Below are 23,635 nucleotides of genomic sequence, written 5' to 3'. Positions count from 1 at the left end.
TCTGAAGCACCTGACACCAGATCTCACCACATGACAAGAAACTCTAACCTCATCGCCCCAAGAAGACGGCGGGAACGTACGCAGGAGCTTCGTCAACTACATTCAAACTTGAGGATCAAAGCCTAGAAGATAAACTCAAATAAGCATCTCCATACACCGAGCGCCGCACCTACAAGGACTAAAACCCTAACCTAAACTACTAAGCGGAGTCAGAGACACTCAAGGATACCACTATCCTCCTAACCATCCAACCATAGGTTGGTTCGAGACTCGCACAAATGTTAAATACTCATGCCGTTATGAATTATGTCTATCAATTATCAGGAAAAAATGCCTCACAACAATCTAATCTTTATTAAATCACCATTTACCGACGTTGGTTTTCCTCTCTGGCGTGACCAGTACACACGTCGTAACGAATTTAATAATGGAATCAATGTGGGGAAGCAGCGTCAAAAACTGAAGCTTACACATCCAACGCAAGAGAAGAGAGCTACACAAGTGTATATGATCAAGCCACGTGGAAAATTTGTAAGAAAAAACAGACAAAATATATATTGGACCTCTTACACTTTCACTCGGTCGTATCACGAAGCTCTGTTCTGCTTCGTCTTGGCGATGCTGAGAAGGTCGCCGAAGAGCTTGTCCTCGGGTTTAGACGGCCTCATGGGTTGCGCCATGGAGGATGAAGAGGGTGCCGCCTGATAGGTCGAGTTCATCCCCCCCATGTAGGAGCTGTCTTGCATGGAGAGACCATACATACCCTGAGAGAGGCCGTTGGTACCAGGGTACCCATACATTGCTGGCCTTCCCTGGTTGTAGTACTGTGCTGCTTGCTGCTGCACATAACCATACTGCGTCGCCATCCGACCACCACCGCCATACATCTGCTGTTGCGGCATTCCTCCAAACTGCGCCCCCAGCATTGGTTGCGCATACATCATGCCTGGCTGCGCTCCTGGCATCGGTGATGGTTGCATACCAGCGAACTGCATGCCTGGCATTGGCATGGGTTGTGGTGCCAAATGTCCATACTGGTTTCCATAACCTGGCTGCATCTGCCCTCCAACAGTTTGGTTGGACTGCATTGCGTGAGGTACCATAGCTCCTGGCTGGTTGTTATACATTGGCTGCGGTTGTAGACCTGCCATGTGGTTGTTCTGCGGTTGTAGTGGCTGCACACCACCGAATTGGCTTGCTGGAGTTGGGAGAGGTTGCATACCACCCAATTGGCCATTTGGCATTTCATTGCTTGGCGCTGCCGGAGCCTCCCAAGGCGGAGGCGGAAGGGCTCCACTTTGATCATCTACAAAATTCACACAAGACTATCACATATTCTTCAAACGGATCTGCAGGAATGTAGTGTGTTCAGATATGCAGAAGTCATGCAAGCGAAACCAATTGAACTGATAATGAAGTACTTCCGACAGATATAAAAGAGACATGCAGAAAAGTAATGATCTAATTTGCATTGCATACCATAATTTACTTGCTGTGGCGGGGGTGCTGCATGGTTGGCAACTTGACCATTCCACCCGGAATTCGTGTGATTATACTGTGACGCCGGGTCGTAAGATGTTCCAGGGTTTACAGCACTTCCATTAGAATAGGGCGCCGCCTGCTGAGGAGGCTGTTGTGATTGTAAAGGATGCTGGGTTGCAGTGTTGTATGGCTGTGATCCAAGAGGAGTGGGACTTGAATCGAAACCAAAGGGATCAAGTGATTTGGCATTGCTATTAGCAGTATTGTTTTGAGAATATATGTCGACAATTGCCAGTGCATTTTGATTTGAAGTAGAGTCAGCCAATGGATCAGTGACCGGTACAAGAGCCAGCGAATTCTCTGCAGTGGATGGGGTATCATCCCAGCTAAGAAGATCAATGCCAGAATCAGGTTTTGGTGCAGTGTTTGCTGAGCCATTCGATACCGGAGGTGCTGGAAGTGCTAGTTGCTCAAAAGGAGACGGTTCACTGGTGCTGGTACAAGGGCAGATCACACACAAACAGAGGTTAATTAGAGGAGTCATATAAAAAGTGCAACTCAATACATATGAATATCAACAAAGACTCTTTGAAGTACGTATTGAAATCAATCCTTAACATTATGTAGAAGCATATACAAATGTGATAGAAGAAGCCTAAAACCTTTGATTTGGCTCTGTTTTAGAATCTTGGCTTGTAGGGTCATCAATATCTACTAGTGCTTGCTCTTTCTTAGAGTCTTGGTTCGCAGAATCCTCAGTATCAACTAGCGCCTGCAGAGACTTTGGTCTTTTCTCCACTCGAACAGCAATGCCTGCAGCAATTGCGTCATGTTTTGCTAGAACACGCTGCAAATCATCATTTAGTGCAAGCCCTTGCGACAAAAGTTCCTCATCCCTGTAAATAAGAAGAAGAAAATAGTCACGTAATAAGTAGATTCGACACAACAAATACGGAGCTAAATTACATTATTTAGCTAAACAAAACAGCACAAGCTACTCGTGTCAGCTTTTAATGACAAACGATGTTTTTGAAGTATCCAGATACATTAACAGTTATCTCATAGGCCCTTAAGTGATAATAGAAAACGAGTGACAAAGCAGATCTTCCGTCATCCTCTTATCCGACGATCCAAAAAGGTGCTTAAGGAAGGAAACCTCAGTCACACAAAGGTACCTATATCTTCAAAAATGACATCCACTAACATTGGATACCACACTAGTCGGCTGTCACCGATGCAAAATTTAGGTGATTCAAATAAGTGCACTCACGAAGCAGTATTAACTAGCTGGACCACTCTCTGCTTGTAAGTGCGGCACTGATCAACAAGCTCCACAATTACTTCCTGTCTTAGTCCCTGTGTACACAGCATTTCAAAAACATAATCAGCAAACGTCAGCAATTTCAGAGAAGGTTGTAAGTGTAGAGCTTTTTCTACTATTATGTATGACATGAATACAGCAAGAACACCATGGATTTGAAATTCTAATTAAAAATGCATTTTATGTATATCTATACCGATCTATACGAATTTACATCTTGATGCTGAGAATGTGGAAAACACGGGTGTGCCCAACACGTAAGATAAGCCACAGACATACAGCCAAGGGTTAGCGGTAAGCATACTGAAATTTACATGCTTTAATACCTTGCCATGTATACTTGATGGTAACATAGACAACAGGTATGTGGTATTTCAAGCGATGTGATCAAATACACGCCGAACAGGTTATAGGTCATGTCTAAGATAGTAGGCCTTGAAGCCTTGGCATCTTGGACACCTCGGATTGGATATCATAAATACTGAACAATGTTAACGGAATGTAAGCAAGTTGTACAAAAGCATATTTTAAAGTACAAATGTATAATCAATTCCATGTGATTACAACAAGATTATATCTGAAACTAAAACTGGTCAGGACATCTTTCCCAAAGAAAACATTTATAAATCATAAACTAACAAATCAGGATACCACGCTCAACTGTTGGTTGCAACTTTATAAAGATAAGAGGTCCATTTTTTTGTGCAGATTGAATTAAACTCAGATGGAATTTTGGTACCTCTCTGTTTCCAGGGTCTAAAGCATTCAACATCTCGGCTAGCACATCCATGATACCACGAGCATTTTGAATCTCTGACATGCTGAAAATATATGCAGTATTCAGTTCAATCCATCCTTGAAAATAACATAAGGCTGCAATACAAAATGGGGTAAGACTGCACATAAGCTAAACTTAACATAGATGTGCTGTGCTCGAAGATGCCCACTGGAGACACAACAAAAGAAAAGACCTGGTGTCTTATTATATTAAAGAGGCTAAAAAGACTATCTGGACATAAAAACAGAATAGCACTCTTCATTCATGAATTTACCATTTCTCACGGGACTACATGAACATTCATGCCATGTCCAGTGCTTGAAACAAGTTGATAATAAGTCATGAAAAAAATTAGGCTGCTACACGGAAAAGATTCGAAAATTATTGCACACTGCGATTCTATTGTTTCACCTCATTTATTTTTACTTCATATTACGTAACTAAGAATCTCTAGACTGTTACAGAGTAACAGAAACTAACTTCATACAACATTCCATGCTCAAGTTTACATTTGAAATCACAAACCAGAGTGGGAATCACATTACAATGGTGAGCCACAATAATAAAATATACAAAAGTTCTAGGGAAATGACAAGACTAAAAATAAAGGTAAAACTCTGATTCTACACTTGGTTGGCATTTAAAGAGCACATCGTAAGACAGTCCGCTGAAGGATCCACACAATTTTGGTCATTCGCTGGAGCACATTGGACCAATTAAAATAGTATACTATTCTGAAATTTATAATAAATAGATAAACGGTAAGAAGAGCCCTAATTGCCCTTGGAAGTCGACTCCCACCTGACATTGACTCATTGCTCAACCTTGTATCTTCTTTCTATCCAAAGGACAAACAGGACTTCTCATAGTCACACCCCTTCTCTTTTCTGAAGTCTAGGGCTTCTTTGATTCACAGGACTTGTAAAGGAATTTTGTGGGATTCTAATCCTTAGGAATTTTTCCTACATGGGTTGCTTGCTTTGTACTAGGATTACAGTACATAGGAAATTTTCCTTAGGATTCATTTGTACTAATTTTCATAGGAAAAATTTTATCCACTCCAACCTCATATGAAGAATCCTATGTTTTTCCCGCGCACAATCAAATGCTCATACTAATTCTGTAGTATTGAAGATGGCATGCACTCCATTTCTGTGTTTTTCCTATTACTGCATTTTAGAAATCCTGCGAATCAAAGAGGCCCTAAGTGATATTTTTATAAGTCTAATGTGTTCTAGCAAATAACCATGATTTCCATTCTCCATCAGTAAATTATCGATTTTGCAGTCTATTTAAGTAATTGCCAACCTAGTAGGTCCAGAAGCAAATTCTACCCATTGAACAGTACCACCTCAGAGCAGAAAATAAAAACAAAAGGAAAGAAAGCACACCTCAAACTTCGGAGCAGAAAACAGAAACAAAAAGAAAGAAATCACACCTCAGAGCAGGGAAGTCATTTCCAGCAGAAGATTCAGCTTCGTCCCGTTGATCAGGACTACGCATACTTTTCGCTGCTTCAGACTGCCCATTAAACAATGGTGCAGGTCTCTCAGACCTCTTGGGGAATTGAGCTCCAGCACGCTGTAAGGGGGAACAACAGCATAATTATTATTTGAAACGGAAGGTACTTTTTAGAATTAAATAGCATTCCATGTATTCATCCTGAAAACCATTAAGGTTGATATAAAATCATATCAGCAGTAACATTTAAAAATAGAACAACTGGCTAAGTGATATGTTAGAGCCTAATAAATTAAAATTGGGCTTGAAAGTATACCACTAACTCATGGTATGCTGCATAGAATTGTGGATATCTTGAACGTGGTCCCCCCAAAGCTTCTTGCCATGTATCTATTAGAACCAGAATCTTGTCTTTGACGCGTTGATCAGACTGCAAGATGAAATGAATAGACCATCATAAGTCAGCACTCAGCAGATTAAAAGAAAGCCATTGTAGTTTTCAGAATTATGACAAATGATAAACCTTTTTCTTCACTAGCTTGACCATCTCATGCAACAGGTCCCTCTCTGCAACATGCATGTGGAATATATCCCCACAGTTCTTGATTGCAGTTTCCAACAACTGGAGTAGAAGAATATCATCAGTTCATCATCAAGACAGTAACTGAATCCTGCTTACACCCACAAACCATAACGAGTCGTAAACTAATGAAACATGAAACTACAAAAATAATTTGATTAAAAATCAGCTATGTCCTCATCGATTATACTATTTTTTTTTACTGGGCCGGATAAGAACAAATAGTATATAAGTTAATTACATAAGATCATCTGATTTAAGGACTGGAATAACCGTTGCACCCTTTTTCAATAACATCATGATGTTCACTGCTGTTATAAGCAGCATGGGTATGATGAAATGAACACCTACTCATAAAGCATAGGAGAAAGATGCACACAAACACGAACTTCAGAAATGCAGACAAACAATGCAAACAAAGCTAAGCACCAGACAGTTACGCCCAGTTCTATTGAAAAAGGCACACCAGCATGATTTTCTCTCAATGTTTGTATAAAACTATAAATGAAACCACATTAAAGAGCAGTCGAAACTGCAAATAAACTTACAGTTAGTGCGAGAAGCTGAACTTTTGGATTTTTGTGTGCAATCCTTTTTCTGAGAGCCTTCACGACATCTTTGGATTGCCTGTTACCACATCGAACAGTTGACTAACAACTATCAGTATTTGACAACAAGTAAAATCGTCTAGTGCAGGAAATTAACAGTAACTACATGTTAAGATGCTTCTTCTGAGTCAGCCCGACTATTTCATCTCAAATCACAATAGTTGGAATAAGAATGAAGGAAAAAAGCTATATTGATATGTTTAAAAATTGCAATAGAAACTAATTGTTGCTCAAAACCAGCACATAATAAACAGCCAAATGGGTACTGACTGGCCTCCGATGCTAATCTAGCAGTAACAAGTAGTCAACAGTAGTAAAAAAACAATAAGTAATCAACAGAATTGTGCTAAGCTAAGTAAGCATACACCACCTATGCAGATAAAACAATGCATCAAAGTATTCCACTAATAAATAATCTTGGGAAGTTCGGGGGAAAGTACAAGTACAGCTAATAATTAGATAAGATTAGATAATTACGAGGCAACAGCAACAATGACTTTTCATTTAGTATCTTTAGAAGATATAGTCAATTACGTCAGAATTAACTTAGGTGCTCACTTCAATGGACTCTAATTCGGCAGAACTAACAGTAAAGCAGGATTAACAGTAAACAGTTACTACTGGAAAACGATGGACAGCCAGTGACCTATCCCGACATGGTGTAAGAGCACCCTGGTCATTCCCACTTAATAAAAACTACAAAATGAACAGCTATGCCAAATACTTGTTCACTTTCCAATTTCTTCAGATTGTCAGAGTTTACCACGAAAAACTAGGCTAGGTGAAGGATTGTTGGGCAGCTCCACTGGTGTCAGTGTGCACTTCGGTGAAAAAGCAATTCAGCATTCGAGTAGCATTTTAACATAAATCTTTCAGAACTGATTTAGCATCATGTATAATTCTCTTTTATATGATCTAATCCAATTATTATTAGTTCAAAGTTGTTGCCACATAGCATAAAAACTGTTGGCAACTAAGCGATGTTGGCATTACTTAGTTGCTTCCTTTTGTCCTGGATATTTGCAAACAACGGTGCTCTTTTTAGCTGAACTTTGTAATGATGAACTACATCTGGGTGCAGAGACCAGAAGCAATCAAATCCACCTTCTAAAGAAGCATAGAAACTGCAACCGGAAGATTAAAAAGTTGTAAATTTGTCTTCAGGATTGTAAGGAAGTTCACAAAATCGTCTTTCTCATCTTTTATGTGACTTCTGAGAGACTAAATAGCCTGCATTCTTCATGCAGCTCTAAGCAAGTGCCTCCAAGAGCAGTCATTTTTGTTTCCATTTCTTTACTTTTTACGTTTTGCCTTAAGGTCCATGAACGAGGCACAACTTATGAAACTCTTAGGTTATCAAGTGAGTGGATGTAAAAACCTGACTCCAGAGATATTTTCTCCTTAACAAAATGAGGCATCCAGTCCATACTTCTTTGCAGCAAATATTTGAACACGGGTATGGGTCCTGAGCGAGCTATCACTGGAGAAATTTGCAGCCAAACGAATGAATACTGACCAACGCCACAGGGGTAGATGACTACCACGCTCTTGACAACTGAGTCAATTGCAGAATGTCCTTTGGCGCTTTGCATCAGTCAACAAACAGAATTTCTCCGCACTAGCGAATCTCCATTCAACAATGAATGAGGATTAGAGAAAACACTGTTAAACCTGAAAACAGAACACCATTTTCCGAGAAAACAGCGCGCAGATGGCTGGAACCAGATCCACCGCTCGCAAAATCGCAATTCCCAGAGCCACCCACCCGATTGTACTATCTCCGTATGTGACTTGGGCGCTCCAGGAAGATCCAAACTCGAGCCGTTTGTCTCGTTTCGGTCAAAACTAACCGCTCATAGAAGTCCACCGTTCCCAGAATTTGTCGGGATTGGAAGCATTTCCAGCAATCACGCTGTCCCGCGACATAAAATCACGCTCCATCCTACCCAGATCATTACAACTCCATCCACGCCATAGCTCCCCCGCGTAATACAGTACGCCACAGCCAACTGCCCGACGTACGAAGCACGCAGGCCAACGTACTCCTACTATCCCGGGCGACGGGACGGGGATCGGCGGGGCGAGGGGGAGGGGACCGTACCCGGGGTCGCGGTTGCAGATGTCGCAGATCTCCATGTTCTTGGCCCAGTCGGGGCCGATGAGCATGTCGCTGGTGGCCCGGTCCACCATGGCGCCGGCCATGGCGCGTCGCCGCCGGTGGCAGGGGGGCCCGCCCGACCGGCCCTGGCCCCGGAGGCTGCGCCGCCTGGCCGGATGCGGATCGGAGGCGGGCTATTGGCTGCGAGCACGAGGCCACCAGATTGGCCGCGTTCCTTTCTCGGTGGGCGGCTTGGCTCGGCGTGGCTAGGCCTGGCTCCGTTTTTTTCCCTCTTCTTTTTTGTTCTGGTTGTTTATAGGTCGTGCGAAATTAGCTGTACAGTGTACACTGTGTGGGTGTTCGATGCTTCGACGGCGACGAAGACGATGGTGATGATGATGTGATAATAGATGGGGGCGGTTAGGTGACGGGATCTGGCGGTGGCAGCGTGTGTTCTTGCGTGATCTGAGCTGTCCGACACTCGCTTTGGAGCGCGTGATTTTACTTTGTTTGGCCTAATTTTTTTAATTTTTTTGAGGGGTTTTGTTTGGCCTAATTAATTCGTTTCTTCACGTAGGCTTCGGTTTGGAACGGGACAATGGACGAACCCGATCAAAGAAAATCAAAAGAATTTAAATGTTTTTGTTAGAAACCCCGCAAAAAAATGTTTTTTTAGAAATACTCCCACTTGAATATACTCCATATTTTAATTCAGACTTGCTAAATCTCAGTCGACTAAGACTTGGTTAGGTCTCAGTTAATACCATGACAGTAAGATTTTACATTGAGATTTGTGTTTTTTTAGTTTTCTTTTCTTTCTTGCATGTTACTCCATTTGTTCATTTTTATAAGACGTTTAGACAATGGAAAAGTGTTCAAATCACCCGACTGATCTTTCTCTCTCGTAAGCCTCCTTCTCCATGCGCCACGTGCCTGCCTGCATCAGGCTGCCCACCGCTTCACCACAACCCTTATCCTATCTGCACGAAGCTGCTTCTCCACACATTTTCTTTCTTCTCTCTTTCCATTAACATCTCATGGCGAGGAGAGGAGTCATGGCGAGCACTAAGCCACCAACACAGCAGCTAGGAAATAGGCAGAGTTTGACACCGGCCGTTGGCACTAGCATCCGGAGCTCCTCCAGCGGCATAGTTGCAAAGCAGAGCCGGAGCTCCTCCAGCGGCATAGCTGCAAAAGCAGCGTCCATGTAGGGGGGCCATGGCGAGCACCACCATAGCAACGGGGGGAACCGGGGACGTGTTGCCGGCGATGCGAAACGGCGCTCGTCAACGAATGCCAGTGCTGCAACGCAGCAACGTGTCCATGGCAGCCGAGATGCGACGCAACAACTTTCTCCACGGACATCGCGTTGTGTTGCAACCTAGACTGCGCTGCAATGCAACCTCATGCTCCTGCGGCGGAGCTGCAATGGACCGCTTGTCGCCGGCATTGGAGCTGCCATGGAGCACCCGTCGTTCGCGGTGGAGCTGCAATGGAGCGCCCGTTGCTGGAGTCGGAATTGCAATGGAGAGCTTTTCAATCACGGCGGAGCTACAATGGAGCGTTCGTCGCCGGCGTCGGAGCTGCAATGGAGAGCTCGTCGCCGGCGGTGGAGCTGCAATGGACCGTTCGTTGCCGGCTCTCCCGTGTTCCAATGCAGAACTCGCGTGACAGGACCCGGTGCTGCATCGCAATGCTTGTCGGTGACTCGATGCAGCATCGCGGGCGGCTCTTGGGGGAGCTCTGTGCTGCTGCCACGCCTGGAGTCGACGCCATTACCATGACCGGCGGTGATGCTACATTGCCGCAGGTTCGTCTGCTGCAGAAGCGAGCTGCCATGGCCGGAACGGTGTTGTAGGAGGGAGGCACCGGGGTGCGGCAGGGGGCAGCCTGCAGCGGTGGTGCTGTCGAGCGAGCGTGGCATGGAGGATGCGGCTGAGTTCACCCACCGTAACTATGCGCTTTTCTATCAATTGCTCGGCAGTAATTTGTTCACCCACCGTAATACATGCTATCTTAAGAGAAGCCACTAGTGAAACATATGCCCCCCAGGTCTCTTTCCTATTATATTACAGCTCTTTTATTTACATCGCATCTCGTTTACTATTTTGCAATCTTTACTTTCCAATCTATACAACAAAAATACCAAAAATATTTACTTTACTATCTCTATTAGATCTCACTTTTGCGAGTGACCGTGAAGGGATTGACAACCCCTTTATCGCGTTGGTTGCAAGGTTCTTGATTGTTTGTGCAGGTACTAGGTGACTTGTGCGTTGTCTCCTACTGGATTGATACCTTGGTTCTCAAAACTGAGGGAAATACTTACGCTACTTTGCTGCATCACCCTTTCCTCTTCAAGGGAAAACCAACGCATGCTCAAGAGGTAGCAAGAAGGATTTCTGGCGCCGTTGCCGGGGAGATCTACGCCAAGTCAAGACATACCAAGTACCCATCATAAACTCTTCTCCCTCGCATTACATTATTTGCCATTCGCCTCTCATTTTCCTCTCCCCCACTTCTAAAACGATTTTTGAAAACCTTTGCATGTTCTTCGCCCCTCTTCCGTTTGTCTCTTTTCGCTTGCTTCTTGTGTGTTTGTGTGTTGGATTGATTGTTTGTCACGATGGCTCAATATAATACTAAATTGTGTGACATTTCTAATACCAACAACAATGATTTTATTAGCACTCCGATTGCTCCTACTACCGATGCTGAATATTATGAAATTAATACCGCTTTATTGAATCTTGTTATGAAAGATCAATTTTCTGGCCTTCCCAGTGAAGATGCCGCTACCCATCTAAACAACTTTGTTGATTTGTCTGATATGCAAAAGAAGAAAGGTGTGGATAATGATATTGTTAAATTGAGGCTATTTCCGTTTTCGCTTAGAGATCTTGCTAAAACTTGGTTCTCTTCTTTGCCTAAAAATAGTATTGATTCATGGAATAAGTGCAAAGATGCTTTTATCTCTAAGTATTTTCCTCCCGTTAAGATCATCTCTCTTAGGAACGATATTATGAATTTTAAGCAACTTGATCATGAGCATGTTGCACAAGCTTGGGAGAGGATGAAATTAATGATACGTAATTGTCCTACACATGGTTTGAATTTGTGGATGATTATACAAAAAAATTATGTCGGACTGAATTTTGCTTCTAGAAATCTTTTAGATTCGGCCGCGGGAGGCACTTTTATGGAAATCACTTTAGGAGAAGCTACTAAACTCCTAGACAATATTATGGTTATTTATTCTCAATGGCACACCGAAAGATCCACTAGTAAAAAACTTCATGCGATTGAAGAGATTAATGTTTTGAGTGGAAAGATGGATGAACTTATGAAATTGTTTGCTAATAAAAGTGTTTCTTCTGATCCTAATGATATGCCTTTGTCCACTTTGATTGAGAATAATAATGAATCTATGGATGTGAATTTTTTTGGTAGGAACAATTTTGGTAACAACACGTATAGAGGAAACTTTAATTCTAGGCCGTTTCCTAGTAATTCCTCTAATAATTATGGTAATTCCTACAACAACTCTTATGGAAATTTTAATAAGATGCCCTCTGATTTTGAGACTAGTGTTAAAGAATTTATGAGTTCGCAAAAGAATTTCAATGCTTTGGTTGAAGAAAAATTGCTTAAGATTGATGAGTTGGCTAGGAACGTGGATAGAATTTCTCTTTTTTTTAGAAAAGGAGGAATCATCCCCGGCCTCTGCATCTGGGAGATGCGTGCGACCATATTATTTATTATTCACAAAGACCTTACAAAGGAATACAGCAGTAATCCCGAGGCCACCATCTAGACGACATATGTCGCTACTCCTATCCTCTTGATGAAGGGGTGCCGAATGTCCCGGCCAAATACCAAATAGACATCGCACAAAAGCCTAACATCTAATGCCGGATGCCCCATCCAAGCCACATAGGCGGGACTGGGTAACACTCCGGTTCGGCGCACTCTCAGTGAGTACCACACGCACACGCTGCAAAGGGTCGTCACCTCCGTCTTCCCTCGATCCATCCTCAAAGCATGTACTGACGCATCGACCTTGTTAGGCCTCTCTGCCATCGACGCCACCACGACGCTAGACAACGTCGACCTCTTGCGCGTGTCCATCGCCACACATCTGACGCCAAGCCTCCACTTGTAACGCCCACAATGCGGCTATATCTCCCACGTGTCGAGGCACGACTTAGAGGCATAACCGCATTGTGGTTTTGTCGCAAGAAGGGTCATCTTCACACAATCCCATGTAATGAACAAGAATGGGATAAAGAGTTGGCTTACAATCGTCAGTTCACACAATACATAAATATAATTCATACATCATCCAAAATACACACATAGACCGACTACGGTCAAGATCCAAATGAAAATAAGATAACCCCAAATGCTAGATCCCCGATCGTCCCAACTGGGCTCCACTACTGATCATCAGGAAAAGACACATAGTAACGACCACGTTCCTCATCGAATTCCCACTTGAGATCGATCCCATCATCTGCACTGGCATCGTCGGCACCTGCAACTGTTTGGTAGAATCTGTGAGTCACGAGGACTCAGCAATCTCACACCCGCGAGATCAAGACTATTTAAGCTTATAGGAAAGGATGGTGTAATGAGGTGGAGCTGCAGCGGCAATAAGCATGTATGGTGGCTAACATACACAAAAGAGAGCGAGAAGAGAAGCAACGGAATGGTCGTCATCTAGTAATGACCAAGAAGTGATCCTGAACTCCTACTTACGTCATTCATAACTCAAACCGTGTTCACTTCCCGGACTCCGCCGAGAAGAGACCATCACGGCTACACACACGGTTGATGTATTTTAATTGGGTCAAGTGACAAGTTCTCTACAACCGGACATTAACAAATTCCCATCTGCCTCATAACCACGGGCACGGCTTTCGAAAGATAATACCCTGCAGGGGTGTCCCAACTTAGCCCATCATAAGCTCTCACGGTCAACGAAGGATAAACCTTCTCCCGGAAAGACCCGATCAGTCTCGGAATCCCGGTTTACAAGACATTTCGACAATGGTAAAACGAGACCAGCAAAGCCGCCCGATGCGCCGACAAATCCCGATAGGAGCTGCACATATCTCGTTCTCAGGGCACACCGGATGAGACATCCTACGAGTAAAACCAGACCTCGAGTTTCCACGAGGGGGCCCGCAGTCTACTCAGTTCGGACCAACACTCGAAGGAGCACTGGCCCGGGGGGGTTAAAATAAGATGACCCTCGGGCTCACGAAAACCCGGAGGAAAGGCTTAGGTGACAAATGGTAAAACCAAGGTTGGGCCTTGCTGGAGGAGTTTTATTCAAGGCGAACTGTCAGGGGGGTCCCATAAATCACCCAACCGCGTAAGGAACGCAAACTCAAGGAACATAATACCGGTATGACAGAAACTAGGGGCGGCAAGAGTGGAACAAAACACCAGGCATAAGGCCGAGCCTTCCACCCTTTACCAAATATATAGATGCATTAATTAAATAAGAGATATTGTGATATCCCAACATATCCATGTTCCAACATGGAACCAACTTCAACTTCACCTCCAACTAGCAACGCTATAAGAAGGGCTGAGCAAAAGCGGTAACTTAGCCAAACAACGGTTTGCTAGGAAAGGATGGTTAGGGGCTGACATGGCAATATGGGAGGCATGATATAGCAAGTGATAGGTAGCGCAGCATGGCAATAGAATGAACAACTAGCAAAGCAAAGATAGGGGTGATTTCGAGGGGTGGTCATCTTGCCTGCAAGGTTCTCAGAGTTGTCGAAAGCTTGATCCTCGTAAGCGTACTCAACAGGTTCCTCGTTCACGAACTCGTCTCCTGGCTCTACCCAAGACAAGAACACAAGCAACGGAACCACAATCAATCACGAGAAATGCACAAGCAACATGATGCAAAACATGTATGATATGCAAGATATGATATGCGATGCATATGCGTGCTCCGGAAGAAAAATGATGAACAAGGCAGTAACTTGGCAAACCAAGCATGCCACTGGAAAGGTGGGATGATTTCGGTCGAAATCGATATAAAGATCACCGGAAACGGATGCACGGTTTGCAAAGGGCAAGCAAAACAAGAATGACACGAATCTGCGATTAACAACATGATATCACTTAGAATGCAACAAGTAACAATGCTACAGCACTCCAACATAGCAACAAAACATATGACAGTAATCTACAGGAGATGCTTGACAAAAGATGAACACTGACCTACGGCTAGATCACAACATATCAAGTTCAAACAAGCATGGCAAAAGTGCAAAAGATAACAGGCTCACAGACTTGGTGAAATTACTGGACATGGCAGAAAACAGCATCAGGTAGCAATGTTCAGAGCACGAAATCAACATGCTACAGGAACTTAACATAGCAAAACAAGGCATGGCAATATTCTACTAAATGCATATGACAAAAGTCCCTTACTGACCATAAACCAAAAAGGACCAGAAGATATGATGGCAATCATGTAAACATAGCAAGTTTCGTTAACAGGTTTCAGACTTAGCAGAAAATAGAGCATGGCAGAAACAATAATATGAAGGCATATTGGTGAGCTTGATGCACTCACCACAAAGCAATTCATGACAACACAAGCATACCTACAGCAAGATGGCATTTTTATGAAGCTATTCATGGCAACAAAAGCATAGCATATATGGATCAACTACAATAAGCTTGGCAAAATTGAATAACACGTAAACAATCTGCCAGAAATATTTTATAGCAAAAGTAGAGCAAGATTGAGTCATGCTACAGTACTCTATAATTGCAAAAAAGGTCAGGAATGGATCAATTACAAGAATAGCTACAAAATATCCTTACTGAACATCTCCAAACTATGCACGGATCTCTCTGTAGCATCAAGTTTACATGGCAACAAAATAACAGCAGACAAGGACTTCGAGAAATTACTTTCCCTGAAATCAGAAACATTACGGAGCCTATTTTGCATGCTTGTGCTAGTCACCACAGAGATCACAAAAATACATGGCATACACCAATGGAAAGATGGCATGGCATACAACAAAACATATGTAGAGCTCATGCCCATAAGATGCACAGATTAAAAGATACAAAAATAACAAATCTCCAAGTTCTGCTAAGAACCAGAAGATAACAGCAACTAGCACTCTTGCACCAGATATTTGGGCATCAAGATGGCCTCTAATGAACATGGTGCAATTGAACAAAATGTAGAGCATCACGAGGCGAACAATTTGATATATTACACGCGCGAAACGGAGCTACATGCAGAGAGTTATGCAATGATGAACATGGGCACATGCTGTAAACATATCATGACTTACAGAAATTTCGGGATCGGGAAAAGTCAACCGTACGAGAAACTACTCCAGATCCGATCGGGGCCGGGGCCGAGTGACGCTCGCCGGAGCTAGGGCGACGGGGCGGAGGAGGAGGCGGTGGCCGGCCGGAGGAGAGGCGACGGGCGGCGTCTCGCGGGGAAGAGGGGCGGCGCCTGGCGACGGGAGGCGGCACGATGGGGTGGCGCGGCGCCGGCGGGGCTCGCCGGCTCGGGCGGCGGCCGCAGCGGAGGGTGGCGGAGCGGCGGAGGCGGCGAGGGCGCGAGGACGGCGGGCGGTCGGCGGCGCACGGGAGCGGGCGGTCGGGCCCCACGGGCCAGGCGCGGGCCGGCGGCGCGGGAGCGGCGGCGGGACAGGTGTCGCGCGCTGAGTGGCTGCGGACGGCGGCGACGATGTGTCCGGCTCGGACCGGACACGTCCGGCAGCGGCGGGGGAAAACTGCTAGGGTTGATCTGCGAACGTTTTTCGGGAGGGTTGCATATATATAGGTAGAGGGAGCTAGGAGAGTCCAAATGAGGAATGAGGTGCGGTTTTCGCCCACACGATCGTGATCGAACGACCTAGAGCATGGAAGAGAGTTTGGTGGGTTTTGGGCTGTTAAGAGAGGGTTTTTTTGCTGGAACACACAAATGGACTTTGCGGTTGCCCGGTTAACCGTTGGAGTACCAAACGACCTCCAAATGGAACGAAACTTGACCGGTGGTCTACCGATGGTATACCAAGGCCACTTGACAAGCCTCGGTCCATTCCGAGAACGTTGGACACCCGCTCACGAAAGAAAACAAGAGGGGTGCACCGGAGGAGATGGGAGCGCCGGATTGCAAAACGGACAACGGGGAAAATGTTCGGATGCATGAGACGAACACGTATGCAAATGCAATGCACATGATGACATGATATGAAATGCATGACATGAACAAAAGGCAAAACGAAAGACAAAACCCAACCACGGAGGGAATATCATAACACATAGCCGACAATGTCAAGAGTTGGAGTTACAAATATGGAAAGTTACATCCGGGGTGTTACACCACTGCTCCATGCCGCCGAGAACCGCAGCCATGAATATGTAGAAATAAACACCGCTCCACCGAAGAAGCCATTCGCTGTTCCCTCGAGCCCGAGTGCCTCTCCAAGAATGCCGCCCCCAAGGGGGTAACGACACATAAATGCCATCGTCATCCGATCAGCTGATCTAGGGTTTCCCCCGGATGTATTGGGTGGGGTTGGGAGCTTCACCTCGATGATGCCTTCATGAAGGAAGAGATGATAATGGCATCATCATCACTGGCTCCGGCCAACGACCGAAGACCAAGTTTTCAGCTGGATCCGTCCCAAGAAATCCACCCAATAACCCGTGCACTGTCTCAACCACCTTCAAAGCCCCAGATCTAGCCGCCTAGATCCGGCGACCAACCGCAACAACAGTGCCACCGTAGGAGCCATGGTGCACCGGCCACCGGCTGATGTTGATTCTTTGAAAATTAGATATATTCCACCTAAGCATGACATCAATGAGTCTCTCAAAGCCATGAAATTTTCCATTGATGAGTGCAAAGAAAGAACCGCTAGGATGCGTGCTAAAAAGGATCGCTTTGTGAAAGCGTGTTCTTCTAGTTTTCATGATAATAAGATGAAGATCTAAAAGTGATTGATGTGACTCCTATTAAATCTTTGTTTTCCAATATGAATCTTGATAAAGATGGGACTGGAGATGAGTCAACTTTAGTTAAAAGGCGTCCCAATGATTCGGAGTTTTTAGATCTTGATGCAAAAATTAATAAAAGTGGGATTGAAGAGGTCAAAACTTTACGTAGCAATGAACCCACTATTTTGGATTTCAAGGAATTTAATTATGATAATTGCTCTTTGCTAGATTGTATTTCCTTGTTGCAATCCGTGTTAAATTCTCCTCATGCTTATGATCAAAATAAAGCTTTTACTAAACATATCGTTGATGCTTTAATGCAATCCTATGAAGAAAAGCTTGAACTAGAAGTTCCTATCCCTAGAAAACTTTATGATGAGTGGGAAATTACTATTAAAATTCAGATTAAAGATTATGAATGCTATGCTTTGTGTGATTTGGGTGCTAGTGTTTCCACGATTCCAAAAACCTTGTGTGATGTGCTAGGTTTCCGAGAATTTGATGATTGTTCTTTAAATTTGCATCTTGCGGATTCCACCATTAAGGAACCTATGGGAAGGATTAATGATGTTCTTATTGTTGCAAATAGGAATTATGTTCCCGTAGATTTCATTGTTCTTGATATAGATTGCAATCCTACATGTCCTGTTATTCTTGGTAGACCTTTCCTTAGAACGATTGGTGCAATTATTGACATGAAAGAAGGAAATATTAGATTCCAATCTCCGTTAAGGAAAGGCATGGAAAACTTTCCTAGAAAGAAAATTAAATTACCTTATGAATCTATTATGAGAGCCACTTATGGATTGCATACCAAAGATGGCAATACCTAGATCTATTCTTGTTTTTATGCCTAGCTAGGGGCGTTAAACGATAACGCTTGTTGGGAGGCAACCCAATTGTATTTTTGTTCTTTGATTTTTGCTCCTGTTTAGTAATAAATAATTCATCTAGATTATGTTTAGATGTGGTTTTATGTTTTAATTAGTGTTTGTGCCAAGTAGAACTTTGGGAAGACTTGGGTGGAGTCTTTGCGATCTTGCTGTAAAAAACAGAATTTTACGCTCACGATATTAGCTGTCATTTTTTACTGGAGAGTGCTTTTAGGTTGATTCTTTTTGAAGATGATTAATAGACAAATTCCTCACGTCCACCAATTTATTTCAGAATTCTTGGAGTTACAGAAGTATTCAAAAGTTACAGATTGCTACAGACTGTTCTGTTTTTGACAGATTCTGTTTTTCGTGTGTTGTTTGCTTATTTTGATGAATCTATGAGTAGTATCGGGGGGTATGAACCATAGAGAAGTTGGAATAAAGTAGGTTTAACACCAATATAAATAAATAATGAGTTCATTAGAGTACCTTAAATTGGTGGTTTATTTTCTTATACTAACGGAGCTCATGAGATTTTCCGTTGAAGTTTTGTGTTGTGAAGTTTTCAAGTTTTTGGGTAAAGATTTGATGGATTTTGGAATAAGGAGTGGAAAGAGCCTAAGATTGGGGATTCCCAAGGCACCCCAAGGTAAAATTAAAGGACAACCAAAAGCCTAAGCTTGGGGATGCCCCGGAAGGCATCCCCTCTTTCGTCTTCGTCTATCGGTAACTTTACTTGAGGCTATATTTTTATTCACCACATGATATGTGTTTTGCTTGGAGCGTCTTGTATGATTTGAGTCTTTGATTTTTAGTTTACCACAATCATCCTTGCTGTACACACCTTTTGGGAGAGACACGCATGAATCGGAATTTATTAGAATACTCTATGTGCTTCACTTATATCTTTTGAGCTAGATAATTTTGCTCTAGTGCTTCACTTATATCTTTTTAGAGCACGGTGGTGGTTTTATTTTATAGAAATTATTGATCTCTCATGCTTCACTTATATTATTTTGAGAGTCTTTTAGAACAGCATGGTAATTTTCTTTGGCTATAAAACTAGTCCTAATATGATGGGCATCCAAGATGGGTATAATGAAAACTTTCATATAAAGTGCGTTGAATACTATGAGAAGTTTGATGCTTGATGATTGTTTTGAGATATGAGGATGGTGATATTAGAGTCATGCTAGTAGAGTAATTGTGAATTTGAGAAATACTTGTGTTGAGGTTTGCATATCCCGTAGCATGCACGTATGGTAACCGTTGTGTAACCAATTTGAAGCATGAGGTGTTTCTTTGATTGTCTTTCTTATGTGTGGAGGTCGGGATCGCGCGATGGTTAACTCCTACCAACCCTTTCCCTAGGAGCATGCACGTAGTGCTTGGTTTTGATGAATTGTAGATTTTTGCAATAAGTATGTGATTTCTTTATGGCTAATGTTGAGTCCATGGATTATACGCACTCTCACCCTTCCACCATTGCTAGCCTCTCTAGTACCGCGCAACTTTCACCGGTACCATAAAACCACCATTTACCTTCCTCAAAACAGCCACCATACCTACCTATTATGGCATTTCCATAGCCATTCCGAGATATATTGCCATGCAACTTTCCACCGTTCCGTTTATTATGACACGCTCCATCATTGTCATATTGCCTTGCATGATCATGTAGTTGACATCGTATTTTGTGGCAAAGCCACCATTCATAATTTTTTCATACATGTCACTCTTGATTCATTGCATATCCCGGTACACCGCCGGAGGCATTCATATAGTGTCATATTTTGTTCTAAGTATCGAGTTGTAATCCTTGAGGTGTAAATAAATAGAAATGTGATGATCATCATTATTAGAGCATTGTCCCGTGTGAGGAAATAAAAAAAGAGGCCAAAGAAGACAATGAAAAAAAAGAGGCCAAAGAAGCCAAACAAAAAAAGAGAGAGAAAAAGAGAGAAGGGACAGTGCTACTATCCTTTTTCCACACTTGTGCTTCAAAGTAGCACCGTGATCTTCATGATAGAGAGTCTCTTATTTTGTCACTTTCATATACTAGTGGGAATTTTCGTTATAGAACTTGGCTAATCCAATGATGGGCTTCCTCAAAATGCCCTAGGTCTTCGTGAGTGATAACCCACAAGTATAGGGGATCGCAACAGTTTTTGAGGGTAGAGTATTCAACCCAAATTTATTGATTCGACACAAGTGGAGCCAAAGAATATTCTCAAGTATTAGCAGCTGAGTTGTCAATTCAACCACACCTGAAAGACTTAATATCTGCAGCAAAGTATTTAGTAGCAAAGTAGTATGGAAGTAGCAGTAACGATGGCAAAAGTAACAGTAGCAGTTTTTGTAGTAATTGTAACAGTGGCAACGGAAAAGTAACTAAGCAAAGATCAATATGTGAAAAGCTCGTAGGCAATGGATCAGTGATGGATAATTATGTCGGATGTGATTCCTCATGCAATAGTTATAACATAGGGTGACACAGAACTAGCTCCAGTTCATCAATGTAATGTAGGCATATATTCCGAATATAGTCATACGTGCTTATGGAAAAGAACTTGCATGACATCTTTTGTCCTACCCTCCCGTGGCAGCGGGGTCCTATTGGAAACTAAGGGATATTAAGGCCTCCTGTTAATAGAGTACAGGACCAAAGCATTAACACTTAGTGAATACATGAACTCCTCAAACTACGGTCATCACCGGGAGTGGTCCCAATTATTGTCACTTCGGGGTTGCCGGATCATAACACATAGTAGGTGACTATTGACTTGCAAGATAGGGTCAAGAACTCACATATATTCATGAAAACATAATAGGTTCAGATCTGAACTCATGGCACTCGGGCCCTAGTGATAAGCATTAAGCATAGCTAAGTCATAGCAACATCAATCTTAGAACATAATGGATACTAGGGATCAAACCCTAACAAAACTAACTCGATTACATGGTAAATCCCATCCAACCCATCACCGTCCAGCAAGCCTACGATGGAATTACTCACGCACGGCGGTGAGCATCATGAAATTGGTGATGGAGGATGGTTGATGATGACGACGGCGACGGATTCCCCTCTCCGGAGCCCCGAACGGACTCCAGGTCAGCCCTCCCGAGAGAGATTAGGGCTTGGCGGCGGCTCTGTATCGTAAAAAGCGATGAATTCTTCTCTCCGATTTTTTTCTCCCCGAACGTGAATATATGGAGTCATGGTTGAGGTCAGTGGAGTCCCAGGGGGCCCACGAGGCAAGGTAAACCATTATAAACTCCTAGCAAATTAAGCATGGCATGAGCAACTATAATATCTAATTGTCATTGCAAACATGTTTCATTCATAATAGGCTGAATCAGGAAGGATGAACTAATCATATTTACAAAAACAAGATAGGTCGAGTTCATACCAGCTTCTCTCATCCCAATCCCATCATATATCGTCATTATTGCCTTTCACTCGCACGACCGAACGGTGTGGATAATAATAATAGTGCACGTGCATTAGACTAAGCTGGAATCTGCAAGCATTTAATACAAGGGAGAAGACAAGGTAATACGGGCTCTTGGTTAAATCAACAATAATGCATATGAGAGCCACTCAACATTTTCATCATGGTCTTCTCCTCTCGACCCCCAAAGAATAAGAAAAGAAATAAAACTATCTACACGGGAAAGCTCCCAACAAGCAAAAGAAGAACGAGAAATCTTTTTGGGTTTTCTTTTAATTACCACTACTACAGGCACGGAAAGTAAACTAGCTAAAAGCTATAACTATTTTTTTGGGTTTTTCTTAAGGTTTTTTCAAACACACAAGAAGAAGGCTTAGAAAATAAAATAAACTAGCATGGATAGTACAATGAAAAATTATGAGTACCGACAACTGGCATGAGTGTGTGAACATGAATGTAATATCGGTGAAAAATACGTACTCCCCCAAGCTTAGGCTTTTGGCCTAAGTTGGTCTATGGCCACTACTGGCCTGGCGGATATCCAAAGTTGTAACTGGGGTCATACTAAGATGCAGCGGCTACTGCCTGACGAGCTGCAGCTTGGAGGCGAGCTGCCTCCGTCCTCCTTTCATACTCGTTCGCCTCCTCCCTGGTTATAACATATCTCCTTTTTGCCTGAAAGTCAAAGAAAGTAGGGGCAGGGAGAGCAACATGGACAGTGTGACGTCTGTCAAAGATTAGTCGGTACTGGAGGAACTGTTCATTCCTCTCAACAAACTGATGGCGAACCATAGCATTATAATCTAGATAAGCAGGAGGTAACTCCATATCATTTTCATGTATGGGTACATCAAGATAATTAGCTACATGAGTTGCATAAATGCCACCAAACAAATCTCCGCTTGTACCATTAAGATGCAACCTACGTGCAACAATGGCCCCCAAGTTATATTGTTTATCTCCTAATACCGCACTCTTGAGGACACTAAGATCAGGAACGCACATGTGACAAGCCTCATCTTTACCGTTAATGCATCTACCTATAAAGAGAGCAAAATAATGTATGGAAGGGAAATGAATGCTCCCTATGGTAGCTTGTGTGATTTCTCTAGATTCCCCCACGGTGATACTAGCAAGAAAGTCTTTATATTCAGATTTGCGAATTTCACTAACATTGCCCCACTGCGGGAGTTTACAAGCGGTATTAAAATCTTCTAAGTCCATGGTATATGACTTATCATAAAGATCAAATAAAACAGTGTGAGAATTGCGCGAGGATGTAAATTTAAACCTCCTCACAAAGGAATCAGTTAGGTAGTAGTATTGTGGGCATTTATCTGACACGAAGTCCTCAAGATCAGCATTACGCACATACGCGTCAAATTCATTCTTGATGTCTGCCTGGACCATAAACTCCTCTGACGGCCATTCACAAGGCCGCACTTGAGCTTCCCTCGGTGGTTCATCGTCCGGCTCACGTATCGCGAGCCTTGGTCCTTGCTTCCTTGAGGAACCACCTTGGTACATTTTCCTAAACATCTTTCTTTCTGTGAAAAATTCCTGAATTTTTTAGTAACTCAAAATAAAAGTGAACAAAACTAAACAAGATCGATAGCAACTACTCCCACAAGTGCCTAGAGACTATATCATACATTAGAACAACTTGGGACCATATAAATTTGACATTAGCAGCAAAAATTGCAATCAATAAAGCACTAGAACAAAAACTAATTGGACCATTGGAGGAGTCACATACCGAAGAACAATCCCCCAAAATAGTTTTGTGAATGGAGCTTTGAGCAAAGAGATCGAAAATGGCAGCAAGATGAGCTAGAACACGGGTTTGAGCTATGGGAGGATTTTTCTGGAGGAAGACGAAGTGAGTGGGTGCTGGAATAAGTGGAGGGGGTCCACGTGGGCCCCACGAGGCAGGGGCGTGCCCCAGGGGGGTGGGTATGCCATGCACCCTCGTGGCCA

The 23,635-nt window shown here is 43.2% G+C and overlaps 1 protein-coding gene across 1 annotated transcript; it reads right to left on the bottom strand.

The window, feature by feature from the left end:
* Window positions 1-331: 331 nt before the first annotated feature.
* On the bottom strand, window positions 332-8,677 carry LOC123077869 (TOM1-like protein 9). The gene is made up of 10 exons (XM_044500206.1): window positions 8,332-8,677; window positions 6,171-6,249; window positions 5,566-5,664; window positions 5,359-5,472; window positions 5,020-5,162; window positions 3,543-3,624; window positions 2,753-2,838; window positions 2,145-2,378; window positions 1,480-1,976; window positions 332-1,306 (listed from the first exon to the last, which is right to left on the bottom strand). The coding sequence occupies exons 1-10, from the start codon at window positions 8,430-8,432 to the stop codon at window positions 588-590; spliced, it is 2,154 nt and encodes a 717-aa protein (XP_044356141.1). The 5' UTR covers window positions 8,433-8,677; the 3' UTR covers window positions 332-587.
* Between the last annotated feature and the right edge of the window lie 14,958 nt (window positions 8,678-23,635).

This window comes from Triticum aestivum, chromosome 3D, assembly GCF_018294505.1.
Source record: "Triticum aestivum cultivar Chinese Spring chromosome 3D, IWGSC CS RefSeq v2.1, whole genome shotgun sequence".
Taxonomy (NCBI): Eukaryota; Viridiplantae; Streptophyta; class Magnoliopsida; order Poales; family Poaceae; genus Triticum; species Triticum aestivum.
Note: the sequence above shows the minus strand (reverse complement) of the source record. Positions and strands in the feature narration are given on the sequence as shown.

Coding starts and splice junctions, on each gene's coding strand:
- LOC123077869 (XM_044500206.1), bottom strand. CDS start 8,432: ATGGCCGGCGCCATGGTGGACCGGGCCACCAGCGACATGCTCATCGGC. Junction 2,839..3,542: donor TAGACCCTGGAAACAGAGAG/GTACCAAAATTC, acceptor CTGTGTACACAG/GGACTAAGACAGGAAGTAAT. Junction 1,307..1,479: donor GCCACAGCAAGTAAATTATG/GTATGCAATGCA, acceptor TGAATTTTGTAG/ATGATCAAAGTGGAGCCCTT.